Consider the following 19,662-nt stretch of genomic DNA (forward strand, 5'->3'; position numbering starts at 1 on the left):
GTACCTATTTTCAGTGATATTAACTTTAATAGCAGGAAATTAACAAGGCATATAATTCTTTTCTTTCTGTCTTATATAACTTATATTTGACAACAACATAATAAAACCGCTAATTCTCTTTTTGGTGTGCCACCCCAATATTTTTAATGGCCCTCCATACAGCCGCCCCTGTGAAAATAAATCTGGAGCCGTCCCTGACCAGAAGGTGGCAGTAACTTATTCTGCGGTGGACGAAAGCACACGGGAAACGGAAACTACATGCTATCCGCCTCATTTTTGGCTGCAGCCTGGCTGAACTATCCAACACGGAGGCACAAGTCACCTAACTGAAGCAGTAAATTATTTAAAAAGTAGCAATGGCACTTGAATCGCGAATCACACAGGAGGAAATAAAGAAAGAACCAGAGAAGCCAATTGACAGAGAAAAGGTAACCAGCGGATTTTGATTCGCGTGCTGTTTTTGTTATTAGCTCCGAGCTAACCTGAGTTAGCCCTGAAAGCTAACTGGTCAGTTTGATGCAGACTGGCTGACGTTTGCTCAGAACTGTCGCAGTTTTAGGGGTAAAAATAGATAAAGCTGCATTTGCGCTTTGTTTTCAGGATATGCAGCGTTAATGCTCAGAGAGTCGCCAGTTTGGATGGAAGTGTGCTAGCTAGTTAAAAATCAGTTCGATAGCATCCAGCGGCACTGTTGCATATGATTTATGCAATTGTTTTCGTTGCATATATCATGTTAACCTGATATAATTTTGCAGCTGATTAGTAACTGTTGGCTTAGTGTTTACGTCGTAAAATAGTAAGAAAAAAATTAAATTAAATTAAAAAAGCAAAGCTGTTATTGAATCGTAATTCACAGCTGGCAAAAGCACGAGGCATTTCTTTCCTTTTTTTTTTTAAAGCTAGAATACCTTTAAGGTCTTTATCGAAATCCTGGCGTTTTGAAATGTACCTGTAGGCAATTGCAAGCAAAAGCATTTATCACTTAATTTAGCTCAGTTGTCCTGTTAGATTTAGCGTTCAAGAATTTCAGTGATGTCTTACTATGAGTTTACTTTTGTGGTATTTTGAGTAAACAAGTAAAATAGCTCTGCAGTTTAAAGTTAGATTTGTAAGCAAAAGTTCAGAAATTAGCAATCAGGGAAACATTGTGAAGTGCGTAAAATAAATCGGTCAGTAAAATATGAAGGCTCTAATGTAGAGCAGGGCGATATGACCAAAAGTATTTATCACGATATACATTTGAAAATTTGCGATAACAATAAAACTGATGATATAATTGACACTAGACAAAATACTTTACAACTTTATTAGTGCAAAACAAAACAAAAAATCAATGTATTTTCACTTAAACAAGCAGCTGTTTTTTTTAATGTGCATTAAAAGTTATATAAAAATTTAACTGTGCAAATGCAAATTCCTTGCTGACAGTTTAACCAAATGGCATTTCCTTGGAAACTGGCTGACAGATCCTCAGCAAAACCATGTATAATATCTATAAAACTTAAAAAGAGGTTATACACACACAATATGGTAATATTATGTTGAAGCACAGTACATATTACTACGCGAGGCTCCTATGTATGACAGCCGTAATGCTCCGACAATCCATCAAGCGGTGCGATCCACTTTCGCCCTTCTCATTCTCCGTCGCCGCCATGCTTTTTCCGCCATTTTCGTATGAAAACAAAGGCACTGCACATGCGTTTTACCCATATTCTATCGCGATATTTCATTTTCTTATCGTTGCCCAACATTATACCGGTATTACCGTGAACGGTATGATATGGCCCAGCCTTACTCTAATGCGTCTCTTACATATCTTTAGAACAGTCTGCTTGCACCAGACAAAATGAAAACGCATTGATCTTATTACTGTGATTGAATGGTGTGTAAACAAGCCTGTGCCTCAATCACCATAGATTCCCTTTACTTGCTTTCTTGATTGAGATTGGGAAGTAGATCTTACATCTTTCAATGCAGAATAATGAGATGGAAGTCAAAGCAAACAAAACTTTCACTTAATTTGATCTTGCAGTAAAATAATTTTGACCACATTTCCATTAACTGGCTTCACTTACTGTGACATTGGTAGTGAGAGTTTATACAGTCTTTCTATCAACTGGAAAGTAAACCCAGATTTTTCCAGTCAGACTACATTATGCTCACATGAAAGGAGCTGCCTTGGCCATGCTAGTGCATTACAACTGTAAAACAATTTGTACCTTGTTCTTTCAGCTGCAGTCTCTGGAGTGTTTAGTGCTCTGACAAAGTAAAAAATAAGAATGAGCAATGGGCAAAAGTGGATTGTTGAATGAAACGGATGAACCAGAATTGGTTTGTCAAAATGCTGCAACTTCAGGGTGTGAAACTGGTTTAGCTTTCGTCCGTCAGATACACAACAAAGCACTATTTTTGGTGGAGCATGCTAGCGGGCCGTCGTTATTACCGTGTTGTTTGGAAAATACGGCACACTTAAAATAAATCCTTTGATTTTTCTGAAAGTCGACAGAGCCCCTTATAATCCCGTGTGCCTTATGTATGAATTCTGGTTGTGTTTACTGACCTCGAAACGATTTTATGTCGTACACGGCGCTCGAAAATCTGTCAAATGTTTTAGTGCGACTTTGCTAAGCTACGAACCCGCACCGCTTGATGGATTGTCGGAGCATTACGGCTATATTAGGCAGGCGCCTCGCGGAGTGATACGTACTGTGCTTCAACATAATATTACCGTATTGTGTGTGTCTAACCTCTTTTTACGTTTTGTAGATATTATACATGGTTATGCTGAGGATCTGTCAGCCAGTTTCCACTGGAAATGCCTTTTGGTTAAACTGTCAGCAAGGAATTTGCATTTGCACTGTTAGATTTTTATATAACTTTTAATGCACATAAAAAACAGCTGCTTGTTTAAGTGAAAATACATTGATGGGGGGTTTTTTGGGGGGGGAGTCGTAAAGTATTTTGTCTAATGTCAATTATATCGTCAGTTATATCGTTATCGCAAATTTTCAAATATATATTGTGATAAATATTTTTGGTCATATCGCCCTGCTCTAGTATCAGGTTCTGTTATTTTGTGCAGGGTTTCTTAGTAGTCATTTAAAAAATAACAGAGAATACACACCTGAATTATTTGAAATCAATATTTTTTTATATCTCTTATGAATCAAATGTTTTTATTGTGTTTCTTCCATTGTAAACTGAATTTGTTCAGTAATATTATCATTATGTTTCTTTGCTGCAGACCTGCCCCCTTCTGCTGCGAGTCTTCACCACCAACAGTGGGAGACACCACAGAGTCGATGAATTTGCTCGAGGAAATGTTCCTTCCAGCGAACTGCAGATATACACTTGGTAAGATCACAGATGTGTCACTGTTTTTTTTTTGTTTGGTTGGTTGGTTTTTTTGTGAGTGTTTTGGCTGGAGTCGAGGATTTGCCAGTGTTTTAAGCTGAGTTTGTAAAACAACAGAAACATAGTGTTATGATGCTCTTCGGGGTTAGATAATTTTCTCAAATCAGTGCTCCTGGCCATCTCCCTGTAGCATCGCTGATCAGTGATAGCATTGTTGCTGTGGTGACAGAGGACGTTGATTGATTTGGCAGTCGTGGTTAATATAATTGGAAGCACATCGACTAAATAGTTTAAAGAGGAATAAATAAAAACATTTGCAGGCCCTTTACTTTTTAAGTTAGAGCTATAGTTCTCATGTATCGTCCAGTTTGTTTTCTCTGTGTCATATCCCACCTGTCTCTGGCTCTCTTTTCATATACGGTGGATTTTTCCCACAGACAAAAACAATATTGTGAAAAAGTTAAGGAGATAAGGGTGTCGTTTTTCTTTTCTTTTTTTTTTTTGAATAAGGACACCGGAGCTGGTCTCTGATTGTGTTTATGTGTTTCAGGATGGATGCTACACTAAAAGAGCTGACCAGCTTGGTGAAGGAGGTATATCCAGAGGCCAGGAAAAAGGGCACCTACTTTAGCTTTGCCATTGTCTACCCTGATCCCAGAGGGAAGATGTACAAGTGAGTATCACACCAAAGACTGCGCTCTTTGGATTCACGCAGCTAAAGAATGTGGTGATCTATGTATATTGCGTCTTTAATAACCTCTCTTCTCCCACCTCCTTCAGGTTGAAAGAGATTGGCAGTACTGTGTCTGGCAGAAAAGGTGCAGATGACTCAATGACACTGCAGTCTCAGCGCTTCCAGATTGGAGACTATCTGGATATAGCCATCACACCACCCAACAGAGCACCGCCCCTTGGCACACGCATGAGGCCATTCTGAAAATACACATGCACAAACCTACACCTTCTGTATTTTGTCTTATTTTCATCATCTTGGATGATTTTGACTCAGTTTTTTTAGAATGTGATCTGTAATAAAATTGTCCCTTTTTTTTCCAAAGTCTGAATAGTTTTTTCTGTGTCACTGTGAGATGATGATTGAACTTGTTAAACTAGCAAAGAAACAGAAGTGAAGCAGGGAGCTTGCCTCTTCCTTGAATGCTGTATTAATTTCCAGGATTGGAAATGTAGCCATTTACTGAATTCACATTATTTCGCTACCTTTGTATTTGTAATCTATAATATTAAAATTAACTGAATTGCATTTTAATTAAAAACATGAATAAATATTACAAATTAAGTGCAAACCAAAATTGAATGCCAAAAAGTTCATATTCAATATTCACAGTACCCACAAATCACCAATGTCAAATGAGTCCAAGCTACATGTAAGGCAAGAACTGCTTGATCAAAATGTTCTTTTCTTTTGAATGCAAATCTATAGTTAAAGCTCAATGAGAAAAACATGGTCGCCATCAGTGTTCCCTCTAAACTGCGCGAGTGCACAATTGCGCACTGCTGGCACGAAAAAAAAATCTAACCTAAATTGAAATTAAAACTAACAATTATGTTTTGCAGTGTTAGTAAGTGACTGTCTGCTCCCGTATGGGATTAGAACGATGCTACCTTATCCCATAGTCCAGCCAATAATGCGATTCACAGCTAATCAACGTCGTTGACAGGTTATAACAGCGTCCTTATGGGCTGACACACCCATTGGAGATGTGAGCAGGACAGACGGAACAATTGACGGAAAAAGTGTGGACTTTATACCAGTTTTTAAATTGTGTTGATAGGCCACGTAAAACCAGAGTTATGATAAAAATATCTGCAATGTTTGGTTTTCTTCCTGAATACTATCGTTTATATTTACTGCGGAAACGCTCGAAAGCACTCTCTGCCTGTGAGCAAAACCAAAAACCCCACCTTTCCTATTCGACGAAAAAAGTACCATTATGACCAATCAAAAAATGATATGGCAACATGGCGTTGTTTAGGAAGAGGGAAGTTTTTGGAGTGACAGTGGTGTTTTGAGATGTGAGAGATTTGCGACGTTTAGCGCAAGTTTTGTGTAGTTAGTGTGTAGTGTTGTCAATAGTTTTGTTGTGTGTCAGAACAATGAGGCGACTACTGAATGTTACAGGTGTTACAGGAGTGATACATCTCCTGCTGTCAGGCCTGCAGGTATCAGGCTGTTGTTCTCCTTTATCTCATAGTGGACAGAAATTATTTTTTGGAGTGGCACAAATGATTTGTGTGGCATCAAATTTGATGCAGAACAGCTGATTGTTCTGTAAATAGTTTGAAATGCTTATTTAAAAAAATGCCTTGGCTGCATTTTTAGGTAAACAGCTGCAAAAACTTTGTTGTTTGCATAGCTCAGTTACTTTTTTGAAGAAGTAACTATATAATCAATTGCCCAACATTGGTCATTATTTACTGTATTTTGCAGACAGAGTTACAGGACTCTCTCCCAGACTACAGACTCATAATACAAGTCAGAGCTTTATTGAAAAAAAATTAAAACAACAGCAGCACGTTTAAGCTTGATCAGCTGTTGTTAGAATTTATTTAATATTACTTTCTAGTATCAGCTGATGTTTGCTGGAGCCACAGCTGTAAAAGCTGCTGGTCATGATATGGATTTTGGATATGTGGTGAGAGGGAAACATGAAGGTGATACAGATCATACATATATACCAAGAAGACAGTGTACATCACTGTCACAACAGCGTTTGTTTTAATTCAAAGGCTTTATGGTTTTTCCTATAATACCTGGTGGTGTAGTCGGCTGATTTTTTTTGTCAGTTCAGGCTTATAGACCAAAACAGCCAATCAGATTTTTTTGCATCCAAGTCTGTGATTGGCTGGTTTTGTGGCACAACTATAACGGTGTACAGAAAGAGTTGAACGCGCACGGGCAGAAATGTTGAGAGCACAAGCAACACATTGCAAGCCGGGCAAATGCAAAAACCGAGCGAGAGGGGCTGCTATTGTGTATGTGTATGGATAATAGCAAACACTGAAATACATTTTTTTGCATCCAGCAATGAATTTTGTTCACTCAAATTTAGCTAATTCTTCGCTCAAAATAAATTTCTCCTCAAAATGCAGCACTTGCACCTGCAATTTTTTTTTTAGGTGCGCTCAGAATAGTGGCACAAAAATAACGCCAAGGGACCGCTCAGGGAGTTTGTGTGTTTGCTCAGACACATGAAAAATTAGAGGGAACATTGGTCACCATTCGTTTAATTTTGTATAAACGAATTAAAACGTGTTCAAATTAAGCTACTCTATTAAAAATAACCAACTATAACTAATCTAAGTACAGATTCCCCCGATCTAGGCTGACTATAATTATTTTGTAACTGTTTTAATTAATTAGTTTACTCTTGTTAATGTCTAACGGCGGTAGTCAGTGTGGGAAAAGTTTTATTTTGATACCTATAAGAGGAAGTTGTACGCTCTCCGTCAGCGCATGCGCGAAGCTACATACTGAAGGCTAGCAGAAAATCCAAGTGACTGTTAGCTAAGAAACTATTTGGTTTTCGTATTAAACACGGGGTGAAATGTTTCGGAGAAAACTGGGCGCTCTGGATTATCACAACCCCGACGGCTTTGACTGCACAGGTAAGAATAAACTTATGAAAGAGCAGTTCGGTTGGTCAGTTGAGTTGAACGTGGAGCCGGCTAACGTGTCCTGTCTGTATTGAGACAGAGCTGCCAGATTAATAACGTAGAACATGTATGTTCAGTATGAGACAAACGTGTATCTTTATGAAAAAAGCAATGTACAAGGTGCTTATGCTCGACACTTTTAATAATTTTAACTAGTTTTGACTATAGGTTGTTTGCATTTTACACGCAATAAACACACACTCGGACTTCATTAGTAGGTAGGCTGCAGATACCAGCTTAGCACAGTCATACCAGTAAGTTCAAACGCTGGCTACTCCCTGGTGCCAAAGTAAATTATTTGCGTCCTGTAGTGAGTGATTCAGCAGATATGGTCTTGGAACCTCAGTTTTATTTATTCACTCCTTCACTTACTTGCCATGTGTCGCTGCTGATGTGTTGTTATCGGTATTGTCTAATTTCTGCTCAGATGAGACTCAGTTTAGGAACTGCATTGTGTGGCTGGAGGACCAGAAGATTCGACATTATAAAATCGAAGACCGAGGCAACCTGAGAAACATCCCCAGCTCAGAGTGGCCCAAAGCCTACCAAAAGGTAAGACTGCTGAATCATCTGAAAGTAATCACTGCTGTTATTAATGGCTATTACTAACATAAAACTGCATTTTGATATAATACGAGGAGCACGGTGAGTTGTGTTTGAGTTTTCTTTACCTGTGTGCAGTACCTACAGGATGTGAACTGTCCATTTGAAGTCGATGAGAGGAAGGAGGCTGTAGATTGGTTACTGGGCCTTGCTGTGCGGTATGAATATGGAGACAATGGTAAGGGATTTCATTTGGGTCACATTTACTTGTATAGCGCAAGAATCCCTTAAAAAAAAGACTCCTGGCAGAACCAGACTGGAGGTGACCACCATCAAGTGCAAAAGTGCAAGTAGCTACAGTAAGGGAGTTTTTCCTTCCCGCTGTTTTCCAAGTGTTTTCTCAAAGTTGGTCATGTGATTGTCGGGGTTTTCTCTCTGTATTATTGTAGAGTCTTTGCCTTATAATATAAAGTGCCTTGAGGTGCCTGTTGTTGTGATTTGGTGCTATATCAATAAAACTGAATTGAATGCAGTACGTGTAGAGAGCTGTGCTACAGAGCAGAGGTTTATTGGGGAAACCTGAGGGTTAACTTGGATTTACAGGTTTGCAGAGGGGGTTCACATCAACACGGTTGTGCTGCACTCCTAATCGGACTTTTAGTAGGTTATGGTTAGGATAAGGGATAATGTGTGCTAAACTGCCACCTACTGGCCAGTCAGTTTCCTGGAAAAAAGTATCACCAATCTATTATTGCGTACCCTTTAAGTTGTGTGCATATAACAGGTTACATGAAGACATTTTTTGTTTTATTGGTGCCACTAGAACAAACATTTTTCTGTGTCATTTTAACCTGTGTCACTAGTTGAAATGCCAACGATGACCAGGAGATGGAGACATTACAAAAGGAATACTTTTTGCTAAGTGTCAGATCATATGTCTACTTTTACTGCAGAATAAGAAGAACAAATTGTTACTCTTCTACTCGTTACTGTGAGCTCCCCTGTTAATGTAGTGCAAGTCAGTCTGTTCATCAGTGACGTGTTTTGTGTGTCTCTTCACAGTGGAAAAGTACAAAAACTGTCAGCCCCTGGCAGCTTCCAGCAAGAGCAATAAAGCCGTGGACCCTCTGGTTAACCTCGACAGTAAGTAAAACTTGGATTTTAGCTTCCTCTGTCCTGGCATTCTTTCTTCTTTCCCTCTTTAAATCTTTGCAGGATAAAAGTTAAAACCACTGTGTGTGTGTGTGTGTGTGTTTTGTTTTTTTCAGGTAATTCTCCAGATTTCAAAGCAGGAGTAACAGCTTTGTCCAACATCCTCAAGATACAGCGGCATGACGACTACCTGGTTATGCTTAAGGTGAGAGCGCACTAAAAGGCTCTTTAATACTGTAGCAAAGCTTACCTGGGCACAGAGGAAGAACAAGTTGGTCAGTTGGTGAAGTTTGCGTTTGCTTCACAATAAAAGCCCTTAAAATGATTTAATGCTTTCCATGTGAGCCGGCAGCCCTGAGTCGTTCTTTTAATGTAGAGTAATGGTCAGACTGATAACACGGAGATAATAGTTGGCATTCAAACAATGCAGAATAGAAATTTTGCACTCTCACTTGCCACTCGCAATAGAAAGTAATCCTGTTAACCATATTAAGGGTATGTTTTTTTTGGTTTTTTAATGGAAGTCTTATGTATTAGAATGATCTCAAATCATTAAGAAGAGAGTTTTTCTTGTTTTTCTTTGCAACTGCCAGGCTATTCGTATTTTGATCCAAGAGAGACTTTCTCCTGAAGCCATTGCTAAAGCCAGCAACAATAGAGAGGTAAACTGAAGACACATGTGCATAATATGCATCAAAAATCATATGTCTGTGTATAGACTGCTGCAAGTCTAGAGTCATGATTTCAGCAGCGTTACTGACAAAACTCAGCCAGCTATATTTTCTTTTTTCCTACAGGGTGTTCCAGTAGCTTTAGACAAGCACATCTTGGGTTTTGACACTGGAGGTGAGTTATTTATTTAATTAATTTTTTCAGCAGAAAGGCTGAAAGCCGATGAGCAAATGCTATGACGTTCAGTCTGCCCACAGTTCACAAGAATTGCTTCTCTTAAAGTATTGGTCAGATTTTGGTAAAACTTCTGTCTTTTCTCCTCAGATGCAACTCTAAACGAAGCGGCTCAGATCCTGCGCCTGCTGCACATTGAGGAGCTGAGGGAGCTGCAAACCAAGATCAACGAGGCCATCGTAGCTGTTCAGGCCATCATAGCCGACCCCAAGACAGACCACCGGCTGGGCAAGGTTGGCAGATGAGAGCGAGGACGGTGACGGACCGCAGAGGAAGTGAGGGACAGAACCTGATTTGATTTTTGAGAGGAAAAACCTTTTGTTTGGTTGAAGGACATCAAAGAATTTTTTTTTTTTTTTTTCCGTTGTTGCATGAGATCGGACTGTTTAAATTGGGAATCTCATAAATAAAAGACCCACGTGTTCATGTGTGGACATGCAGCCTGGATAAGTTCTTAAAACTTAATAATGTATAAATAATAATAATTAAAAAAATGGTTTCCATTAATTATCCAGTAACAAAGTTTTAAGCTTCTGAAACAGCATCTTTTCTTCTGCAATATTCAAACGGACTGTTATATTTGTTTCTGGTGTTTTTGATGAAATATTTTTTGCAGATGGACAGAAATTGTTATTTTGAGGTGTGAGGGGAAAATATATAAATCCAGCTGCACGCAGTTTGACTCCTGCGCTTCTTTTGTGGTGTATCAGACAAATGTTCAAAAAGCATCTCCCGTAACAAGTCACATTTTATTTTATAAATATCACACCTTATGAAAAAATTAAAAAGCAGAAGAAGAAAAAGTACTTGCTAAAAAAATGTCATTTGTGTGAAATACAATTAGTAGTGCAGATATGTATAGTAGGGCTAATTGGATGGGGGAGGCTGGAGAAACATACTCCAATTATAGTAATCGGATTACAAAAACTGGTAAGCATACAACAGTATCAGTGACAAGGGTTACAAGTATCATGATTCCTTGGCAGGTATCGATACATTTGGGGGAAAAAGATGCTCTTACATTTTACTTTGCTGATATAAAAGAATCAAGTCATCTTTAATCTTTAGTGTTAGGTGCTGTATTTTATCCCTGCTTCCACTCGTTCAGTGATTGTAAACCAGTCTTCTCCTGACTGTGGCTCTATGTTTAAGCATATACTGTATATAAAAGAAGAAAGTAGCCACTGTGACTTTACCCACTGAGGCTATGTCCCCATGTACCCGGGTATTTTTGAAAACGCAGATTTTTCTATACGTTTGCACCTTTCGTCCACACGTAAACGACATTTCCGGTCACTAAAAACAGAGATTTTTAAAAACTCCTGCCAGGGTGGAGATTTTCAAAAACTCAGTTTTTGCATTTACGTGTGGACGAGGAAAACGGAGAAAACACAGCGTCAAAGGTGTGCGCCTTTTTTGACGTCACACTGTGCGCCACGTTATTGTTTCGGTGAAATGAATTTCTACAATGGCGGACTTAGACAAAATACTGTTAATTTTACTGTTTAAATGCTTACATATATATACACACAGTTTCTGTCCCTCCACACATAGGACTCAGTTCTGCTTCTATGCGCCATCTTTGTTTACTCTTTCCCACCCAGGCTTCTAGACTTCTGATTGGCCAACATTTCTACACGGTTAGGAATATATCGCCACCTATTGTTTTGGCATGTTCCTAGCAGTGTTTTCCTTCGTTTTTGCGTTTACATGTGGACAGGATCTTTTTTTAAAAAACGAAAACGGAAAATCTCAGTTTTCAAAAATACCCGTGTACGTGTGGATGTAGCCCGAGTGAAATGCCAAGGTGTAAAATAGCATGGCATAGATCTGACTGAGAAACTAGGACTTTGCACGCTGAGAGTTTAATGTCTCAGAGCTCTTATTCTCTTAACTGTTATTTCTTACAGACTGTTTACAAGACAGTCCAGAATGAAAGGGGCTCAGTGGAGCAGTAGCCAGACAATGTCTCCTAATAACAGTCACCAACAACCAACTTCTAAAGTCTACCTAAAGTCTTAACATCAATCAAGCATTTTCTGAGGTAAATCTTTAACAGACATTAGCATAATGCTAGCATTTTATGGGCAAAACTAGCTTCAGTGTAACAAAGACATAAGTGTTTTTTATTACAATTTGGACACATTATCAAACCACGTAAAGTGCTGCAACACGAAGTGCGCAAAAGTCGCCAAAATCTTCTAACTCAGTAACCGCCGAGTTTCGAACCTCCTCTGTCATTAACATCAGCACAAAAAGCTGTGTGCTAGGAACTTCATGGCATGGGTTTCCATGGATGAGCAACTCCTTTAGGTGTAATGTGTGGCAAGGACTTTTGTCCATATATCGTATATCCAGTTTTTTCTTAGTCTGTGTATTTAGCTCACAGATGTGAGTGCAGTGTTATTCCCAAAAAGTATTCCCCAAAAAGCCAGACTGCACCTTTAATGTGCAGTTGTTCTTGTTGTTAACCAGAGACCACTATGAGTGCAGCTGTAACTTCTCAACTTAATGGCCAATGTTATTTGTTGATATATAAAAAAACCCAGCAGCTTGATGTTAGTTTTCCCAAAAGGAAAAGCTTCAAATTCTTCTTCTTTGGCTTTAAAATATAAGGAAACCCCCCAAAAACTACAACCATGCATTATAACATCTGATTTCATTGTTCTGCACCTTTATTCAACAGAAAAACAAAAATCTCAAGCAATACAAAAATACAGTAGAAAAAAACTAAAAATGAGGTATAAAACAAATTTACAAATCATTTACTTTGGGTTACATTAAGGTGAGATACTGGGGTTGGAGTGGGCGTAAATTTGCTCTGATTGCTGATCTGGCTGTCGGAAGCCATCTTTCCTCCCTGCTGAGTGTCCTTCTTCCAGAGGGACACCAGAGGGCCTGGACCTGCCCTATGTCCATGAATTGCCTCAGAACTTTAGCACCAAAGCACACTGCGGGTGCAGGCTGTCGTTAGTGGCTCCCTGTGACACACACACAAAGATAAAAGCTCATCACTTTGAATCATCATCCCATAGTGGAAGTACTTTAAGGATAAGTTAAAATGAGAGGTTAAAGGTTTCCTTTTCTGTGTGAATCCAAATGTGACAGGATGAAAACTTGGGCGCTGCAATGCTCTAATAACAGAACAAACAGTCGTGCACTTTGTAACTGGAAGCGACTGAGAATTATCTCTGTAAAGAATGTGTGTATATTTATGTATTGCACAATAAGAGCTTTTAAGCTTCTCGCAATCTCCTCCCAAAACTTCAGGATCTGTGTTTTAGACCTGTCATCATGGCAACAATTACACCACACATCGTCATCTTTAAAGCTAGCGACTATAATCTAGTCTGACTGTTGAAGGATGTGACTTTTACAGCAACACACACCAGTGATAGTGTTCCTTCCGACTGTTTTCAAAGGCAGATGCATTGTGACGAGATTATGTACTCTGCAGATGTGTGTAGCTTTAATGGTGACATTTGCCAAAGTGCTACTTTAGGGATTATCCTGTGTACTTTGTACTTTAACGTGAGGCTTTGAAAGGACTTGAAGCCATCTGCAGACAACAACACATCAATCATGACACGTGCAAAAAAACAGGTAGAGGGTCGCACACAGCTGTGTAATCTTTGTTCTTTGGTCTCTCACACACGCAGGTCACAAGTAGAGGGTCACAGACAGCTGTGAAATCTTTGTTCCTGTCTATTTCATGGGTGTATGTGAAGTCACCCCTCAGACACATATATCTGCAGAGTGGTGGGTGTTAGCCAGCTGTGTGATGAGTGCAGAGTGATCAAACACGAGCTGTGATTACTTCCAACAACAAAGACTGCCCAAAGAAACCAGTTTGATTAACCTTTATCAGTAACATGGATTTCTGAAAAAATTAAAACGTACAGCTCTGCTATCACGTCCAACATAAATGATGGCAGGAAACTAAACAGTAGTGACGTTTGTAGGGTCACAGAAGTTGGACTAGCTGGTATATAATAAAGTGCTGTGTGGTGGCTAGCTAAACAGCTATGGTTAGCATAACATAGCAAACACAGTGAAGCTGGAGGATGAATGCTAACTTTTTTCCACTCGATAAAAGTTAACATGAGGGTTCCTGATGGTTAGGGACAAATGCAATCACATGGCAGGATGCTGTAAATGGACCAAACTTCAGTCAGGAGAACAACTGAGATAATCCATCCACAATATGAGGTTAGTCTTTAATATACTGCTGCATGGGCTGGGCTGTAGTTACATCGTAAGGTTTTAAAAACCGAGCACAGTAGCTGCATGTCCTGGTTAGAGAGAACAATAATGGGTGATAACCATTCTTATGGATAGCAACAGATGGCAGAAAGATACCCTACTCAGAAATGTTTCTGATGAACTGAGAGAAATGTAAATCTCACACAAGTAACACCATTCATTTCAGAGGAACTGCAATCAGTGGATATGCAGCCTGCACAACATGTTGCTGAAGGCATCTAGTTTCATTTCAGTCATACTGTCAAATGTCATATGTTTTTCAAAGGATCTGTGAGATTATAGGAAAGTGCAGTGCAGGAAAAGCAAAGTTGGTGCACAAGCCAATGAGTTCACTGTCTGCAACTCCTTTAAGTTAGAGTGTGTGCATAATACAGTTAGTTTTCCTTCAGTTTAGCCCATTGACAGACTGGCAGCCTATCCAGGGTATATCCTGCGTTTCACCCAATGACAGCTGGGATAGGCTCCAGCTCTGCCCCCTGCCATAACTCTTAACTGGACAAGTGGTTAAGAAAATGGATGGATGGGTGGATGTTCCTTCAAACTTGAAAGACTGACTCTGATTACACAATATATCTCACCTGGTAGGCAGTGGGTCGTCGCTACGGTGATGCCATACAAATGAGAGCGCTGCTCAGGCAAGTACTCATCAGTGAACAGACTTCTGTGTTTGTTCACTGCAATCACGCCATCCCTGTGAGTAACAGGTTTGAGAGGAATGATATCAGCGATATACACATATCAACTTATTGAACTGCAACCACCACTGTGATCTGAGTAGAGGGAGATGAATGAAGACTACCTCCGCCAGTCAGTGTAATAGAAGTGGTTCCTGTAGTAGACCATGCTGAATGGGTAGTGGAGGTTGGCGTGGATTACTCTTCGACCTGAACCATCTGAGGATATACACTCTAGACGCTTTGTACCTGACAGACACAGCAAGACAGCATGGCTCATTACAACATCAAGAAAATATAGGTTAGGTAAATTCTAGAGTATTAACTATCTCAATAAGCAAGATATGACAGTATATAGTCTGAGAGGCAGCTGTACACTGTTTACAGATGTCTTAAAACCCTGGGACAATAAATAAAGGACCAATTGACATGAATGCAGCATCAGCATAGAGGCCATGTTTACCTGCATCAGCCCAGCAGATCTGTTCAGAAGCAGAGTCATATGTTAGAGCATTTGGCAAACCAATCCCATCAGACACTATCACCTGGCGATTTTGACCATCCACTGATGAGCTCTCAATCTTAGGGGCCTCTCTGTTCCAGTCTGTCCAATACAGAGTACTGCAGGGAGACACAGTTGGGGAAAACTTTTTACTCTTACTCTGATTGTTCCTTTACTCTTTTCTCCATAAAGACAACATTTGATAACCTCCCCCGAAACCATGATGGCGATTTTTTTACACCTCAGAATATATAATATATCAATAAAGACATGATTTGACGGCTGTTAGAATAGTGTCCAGGTTTTTCCAACAGGTAGCTGCATATGCAGAAACCACCCTCATTAATTTCTGATGCAAACCCAGTCATTTCATTCTTAAGTAGGCCTGGAATATGACAGAAACTACTCTGTTGGGAAAAGAAATTCAAGCATTTCTTCTAGTGAGCTTTCAGGGACTAAAAGAGTTAAAAGGGACCTACTTGTGGGAGTCAAGCAAAGCTACTCTAGAGTCCAACATTAAAAATATGGAGCTGGACAAGAGCAGAATGAACCCCTTTCCACCCCCTTCCATCTGGATTGTTGACTACAGTCATTTTGCATTGATTTGTTTCAGTGCCGGGCACTTATATGAGTGGTAAATCACACACACACGACTAAAGGGACCAGTGGTCTCCTGATAATGAGGTCAAGGTCAGGCTTATCTTTTTAGTTTTTAGTCATGCTTTATCTTTTTATAGAGAACGTGGACCACACTGCCTCACACATGCAGGCATATTTATCAGTGTTTTCATATTTTCTGTTTAATGAAGATTTAAATAATATTTTAAACAGTGCACTGTGTGTGAGCTGCTTACGTGCTGGCAGTCCTCTGGGAACTACAGGTAATACACACCACATGAACATTCAGCTTATACACACACAGACTTATGAATTTGGTGAAGGTGCAGGGCAGCAGATGTCTGACACGTTCACACATGTGTATATGCTTTTATAAAGCCTTTGCGTGTCATTTTTTTGTGTCTGCTTCCCTGAGTGTCGTGGTTAGGGATGAGAATATTCAGCGACCCTCCCCAATTCGGTCTATTCGCCTGATATTGGTTAGGGTTAACTGCACGTGTTCACTTTACAGCCTAAGAAACCACAGAGGACATGCTTAATCATAAGTGCATAAGTGTGCCCGTATGGAACAGTAATTGCTTTTCAAACCTGAGTTTTTGTCAGAACACACACACCCCATATATTTACCCCTAAGTCAGAAACTAAGCTGTAAAATCAATAATGTCAAGCAAACGTTTCAGGTTTTATGACCAGGGTTATTGCTGCTGTGTTTAATCATTTGTAACAACCACATTAACCAACACATACACACAAACATGCACGCGCATAACTGTTGATTATGTGATTAGTTGCTGTGATGAAGAGCAGATGTTATTCCTGGCGAGTTGGCCAATCAAGGCCTCTTGCTTTCATCCTATGAGCGTGTGTGTCCAGGATTAAAGGCATCAGTAAATTCAGGACAGTCTTCTTGGCTCAGTTTGCTGTGACACACACAGAGACAGCACTAAAAGTCACTTGTGATAGAATTAGCAAACATGTGTTACTAAAGACAGACTCCACCTGAAAATCCCAATTCCCATATTTTTTCTGAGTGCCAGTCTCATAATGATGAAGTCATGTTTTGGTCACAGTCTAAATCTTAGAATCCAGACTCAACAACCCTCCTTACTGCCAAATAGCTTTAAAAACAGAGTTTGCACTGTACTAATGAATTAGGTACAGGCCTCATTGAGTCATAGCCTGTTAAAGAACTAGTGTTTAATTTTCATTCTCGTAGTAACAGACTGAAAACCATCTGTGCCCTCTTCTTCCATAAAATCTCTGTGGATACAGTGAAGGCTATCTCAGCAGAGCACCTCCAGGTTGTTGCAAGACAGTGTGTGGGCTGCAAATGTCTGCAAATCCAGATTATGTTAACATACTTTTCTTCATTTCTAAGTAGAGCTTTTATGCCTTTCTGTATTTTTTTCCATATACATATGTTGTGATGTTGTTGCGACTTCAGACTGCTCTAAACACTCAGCCAAGGAAATCCTTATTTGTATGGGAGAACTGAGTGGTAACCCTGCAAACATTTCAATGTTCAGTACATTTTATCCTATCTAGTCTGAAAAATACTTTCAAAATGAAAGCTGTGCAGACACTGAGATGTAAGTTTGCCTTCTTGAACATCACCTGCATGCCTCCGTTTGACTGTTCAACAATGGTATTCTGTGTTCAAGGCAGACTTCATATTATCCCTTCTTACAATTCTTCTAATTCTTCAAACTATGACAAAATAATTTAAGCAAAATATTCTTGATAGTGACATCAAAAAGCCCTAACCTTTTTTGTCATAATACTGCAGCCAGTTTCAACCCGACAGATTAGATTGCATACGCATATCTCTTACCCAAGCTATGGCTAGCAATCTGTATCCATGAACATATGGTCGATGTTTTGTTTTTTTAATATATATCTTAAGAACAACTGGCTGCTTTGATTAGCAGGTCTGCTGACAGCAGATGTAGCTAGTAACTGTTTGCTAGGTCTCTTCTCTACTAATGGAATTATCTAACAACTTGCTATGTGGCACAGACTATCAAGAACTCTGTTAGCATTAGCTGACAACTCAACATTCAGTCATCTCATCCAAATGTGATTACGTCAGGGTCTAAAAAAACAACATAAGTGTAGCCAAATTGCTAATGTTGAAGCTTTCGTATGGGGAATCCAGAACCCCACAGAAGACGTCACTGTGACTTCATTGCTGTGTCCCAATTCAGGGTCTGCACGCTTGAAGTACGCATTTTAAGTGCGATTACGTCACCGCCACGCGACGACGGCTGTCCCAATTCGAAGTGTACTTCAAATGCATACTCCAAATGCGCCGTCGATTTCCCCAAATATCAAGCGTGGTCCGGTGCACGCTTCGTGGTCCCATATATCCCACAATTCATAGCGCGGCGGTGGGTGTGGATAATTTTGCCGCAATATACGGCAGAAGGGAGCGGCCAAGAGTGAACTGTCAAAGGTAAGTACTGGATATGACGTCACTTAATTATGTGCGAATGTTTAATAACGAAGAACATTAAAACATTGCTGTTGGCCACATGTTGGCAAAGTTGTGTGACATTAGTGATGTTTGTACTTACAGCGTTAACTTGGTTTTAAAGCCTATATATATATATATATATATATATATATATATATATATATATATATATATATATATATATATATATATATCATAATAATCTGACAGTAATATAATATTGGCCATATTATATTTACATTACCACAGTGAGATGATTTTAGTGTCATGAACAACATTAGCTAATTGTTATTTACTAGCTAATCTTGAAATAACTGTTCAGTACAGAAATGAAGCCCAACAATCATGTTTTACAGTCCCGTGGCCTCAGCCTCAGATACTCAACTAATCAAAGTGATGTCATGACAAAACATTTTTCTCCTTCATTTCTGTCAAACAATGCTGTATGTAACGTTTCTCACGGTTAGTATCATGGTTGCTAGGCAACCTGAACAGCGCGACGAAGCATATACCGTCCCATTTCACAAGCCTCTCACTTCCGCACTTCTCGTACTTATAGTACGCGCCGTATAGTGCGCGTACTTCAAGCGTGCAGACCCTGAAATGGGACAGAGCCAACCTGTTCAAATCTGCTCTTTGTGAGAGGCAGGGGGCTTAAGGGAAGGAGAGCAGGAGTTAGAGGAAGAGACGGGTTGCTTCAGACAGTGCATCACATTGACGTCAACAGCAGGAAGGACAGTTTTGTTTCAAATAACACTACGGATCTGGAAATTGGCATTTTGAAATTAGTGAAAGCAAAGAAAGATGAACAAATGGTTTTACCCGGTGGAAGAAACCACTATGATTGCACGGGGGTTGACCAAGTCTGTGTCAAACAGGGTCCTCCTCCCACTGCCGTCCAAGTTGGCTCGTTCAATCACATCAGGAGTAGAGTCAACCCAGAACATCAGCCGGCGTTTGACATCCACTGCCAAACCTTCTGGACTGACGAGATCTGCAGAAGCGAGAAGAACGGAGATCCGGACATCATAGAAGAGATATTGAAATCATTTAAGGCATTCCACAACAATCATTACAGGAACAAGCACCACACAACTGTGAAAGCTTACTTGTGTTAATGAGAACCTCAGGCTCAGCACCAGACACCATTGAAGCTCTGTTGATTGATCTCGCAGACAAATCTGTCCAATAGACTTGGTTTTCCTTGCAGTCATAGGCTATACCAACAACTATGGAACCCTGGAGACACACACATAAATACAAGCTTCACCAGTGTTGACATACATCCGTTCACACAAGTGTACCTCAAAGATGAGAACTCACCTCCAACATTTTGGTCATGGTGTGAACCAACAACAAAACTCAAAGTTAGTTATAGATACTATGAACTATGTGCTTTTCTTCTATTGTGGTCTCTCTTTCCCATCACCATATTGGTCGAGACAGCTGCCTCTCCCTAAGCCTGATCCTGCCAGAGGTCTCTTCCTGTTAAAAAAGGA

General features: G+C 39.7%; 3 protein-coding genes across 3 annotated transcripts in view; 2 read left to right on the plus strand and 1 right to left on the minus strand.

The window, feature by feature from the left end:
- Positions 1 to 242: 242 nt before the first annotated feature.
- sap18 (Sin3A associated protein 18) lies at positions 243 to 4,414 on the plus strand. Its single transcript, XM_085150709.1, has 4 exons — positions 243 to 428; positions 3,248 to 3,357; positions 3,908 to 4,030; positions 4,138 to 4,414. Exons 1-4 carry the CDS (start codon positions 357 to 359, stop codon positions 4,292 to 4,294), a joined length of 462 nt encoding a protein of 153 aa, XP_085006835.1. The 5' UTR covers positions 243 to 356; the 3' UTR covers positions 4,295 to 4,414.
- A 2,393-nt stretch (positions 4,415 to 6,807) lies between these two features.
- rtraf (RNA transcription, translation and transport factor) lies at positions 6,808 to 10,309 on the plus strand. The gene is made up of 8 exons (XM_085150708.1): positions 6,808 to 6,984; positions 7,460 to 7,584; positions 7,714 to 7,813; positions 8,638 to 8,718; positions 8,844 to 8,932; positions 9,321 to 9,389; positions 9,525 to 9,573; positions 9,724 to 10,309. The coding sequence occupies exons 1-8, from the start codon at positions 6,924 to 6,926 to the stop codon at positions 9,876 to 9,878; spliced, it is 729 nt and encodes a 242-aa protein (XP_085006834.1). The 5' UTR covers positions 6,808 to 6,923; the 3' UTR covers positions 9,879 to 10,309.
- Positions 10,310 to 10,418: 109 nt separating this feature from the next.
- nid2a (nidogen 2a (osteonidogen)) overlaps positions 10,419 to 19,662 on the minus strand; it is a 52,816-nt gene continuing 43,572 nt past the window's right edge. The window contains exons 27-32 of the mRNA XM_085150701.1: positions 19,273 to 19,402; positions 18,986 to 19,157; positions 15,034 to 15,191; positions 14,696 to 14,819; positions 14,475 to 14,587; positions 10,419 to 12,614 (exon numbers count right to left, since the gene is read on the minus strand). Of these exons, the coding sequence (XP_085006827.1) occupies positions 12,604 to 12,614; positions 14,475 to 14,587; positions 14,696 to 14,819; positions 15,034 to 15,191; positions 18,986 to 19,157; positions 19,273 to 19,402 (708 nt within the window). The 3' untranslated portion in view covers positions 10,419 to 12,603. The remainder of the gene's footprint in view (positions 12,615 to 14,474; positions 14,588 to 14,695; positions 14,820 to 15,033; positions 15,192 to 18,985; positions 19,158 to 19,272; positions 19,403 to 19,662) is intronic.

This window comes from Neolamprologus multifasciatus, chromosome 23 (genome assembly GCF_963576455.1).
Source record: "Neolamprologus multifasciatus chromosome 23, fNeoMul1.2, whole genome shotgun sequence".
In the NCBI taxonomy this organism is placed as follows: domain Eukaryota; kingdom Metazoa; phylum Chordata; class Actinopteri; order Cichliformes; family Cichlidae; genus Neolamprologus; species Neolamprologus multifasciatus.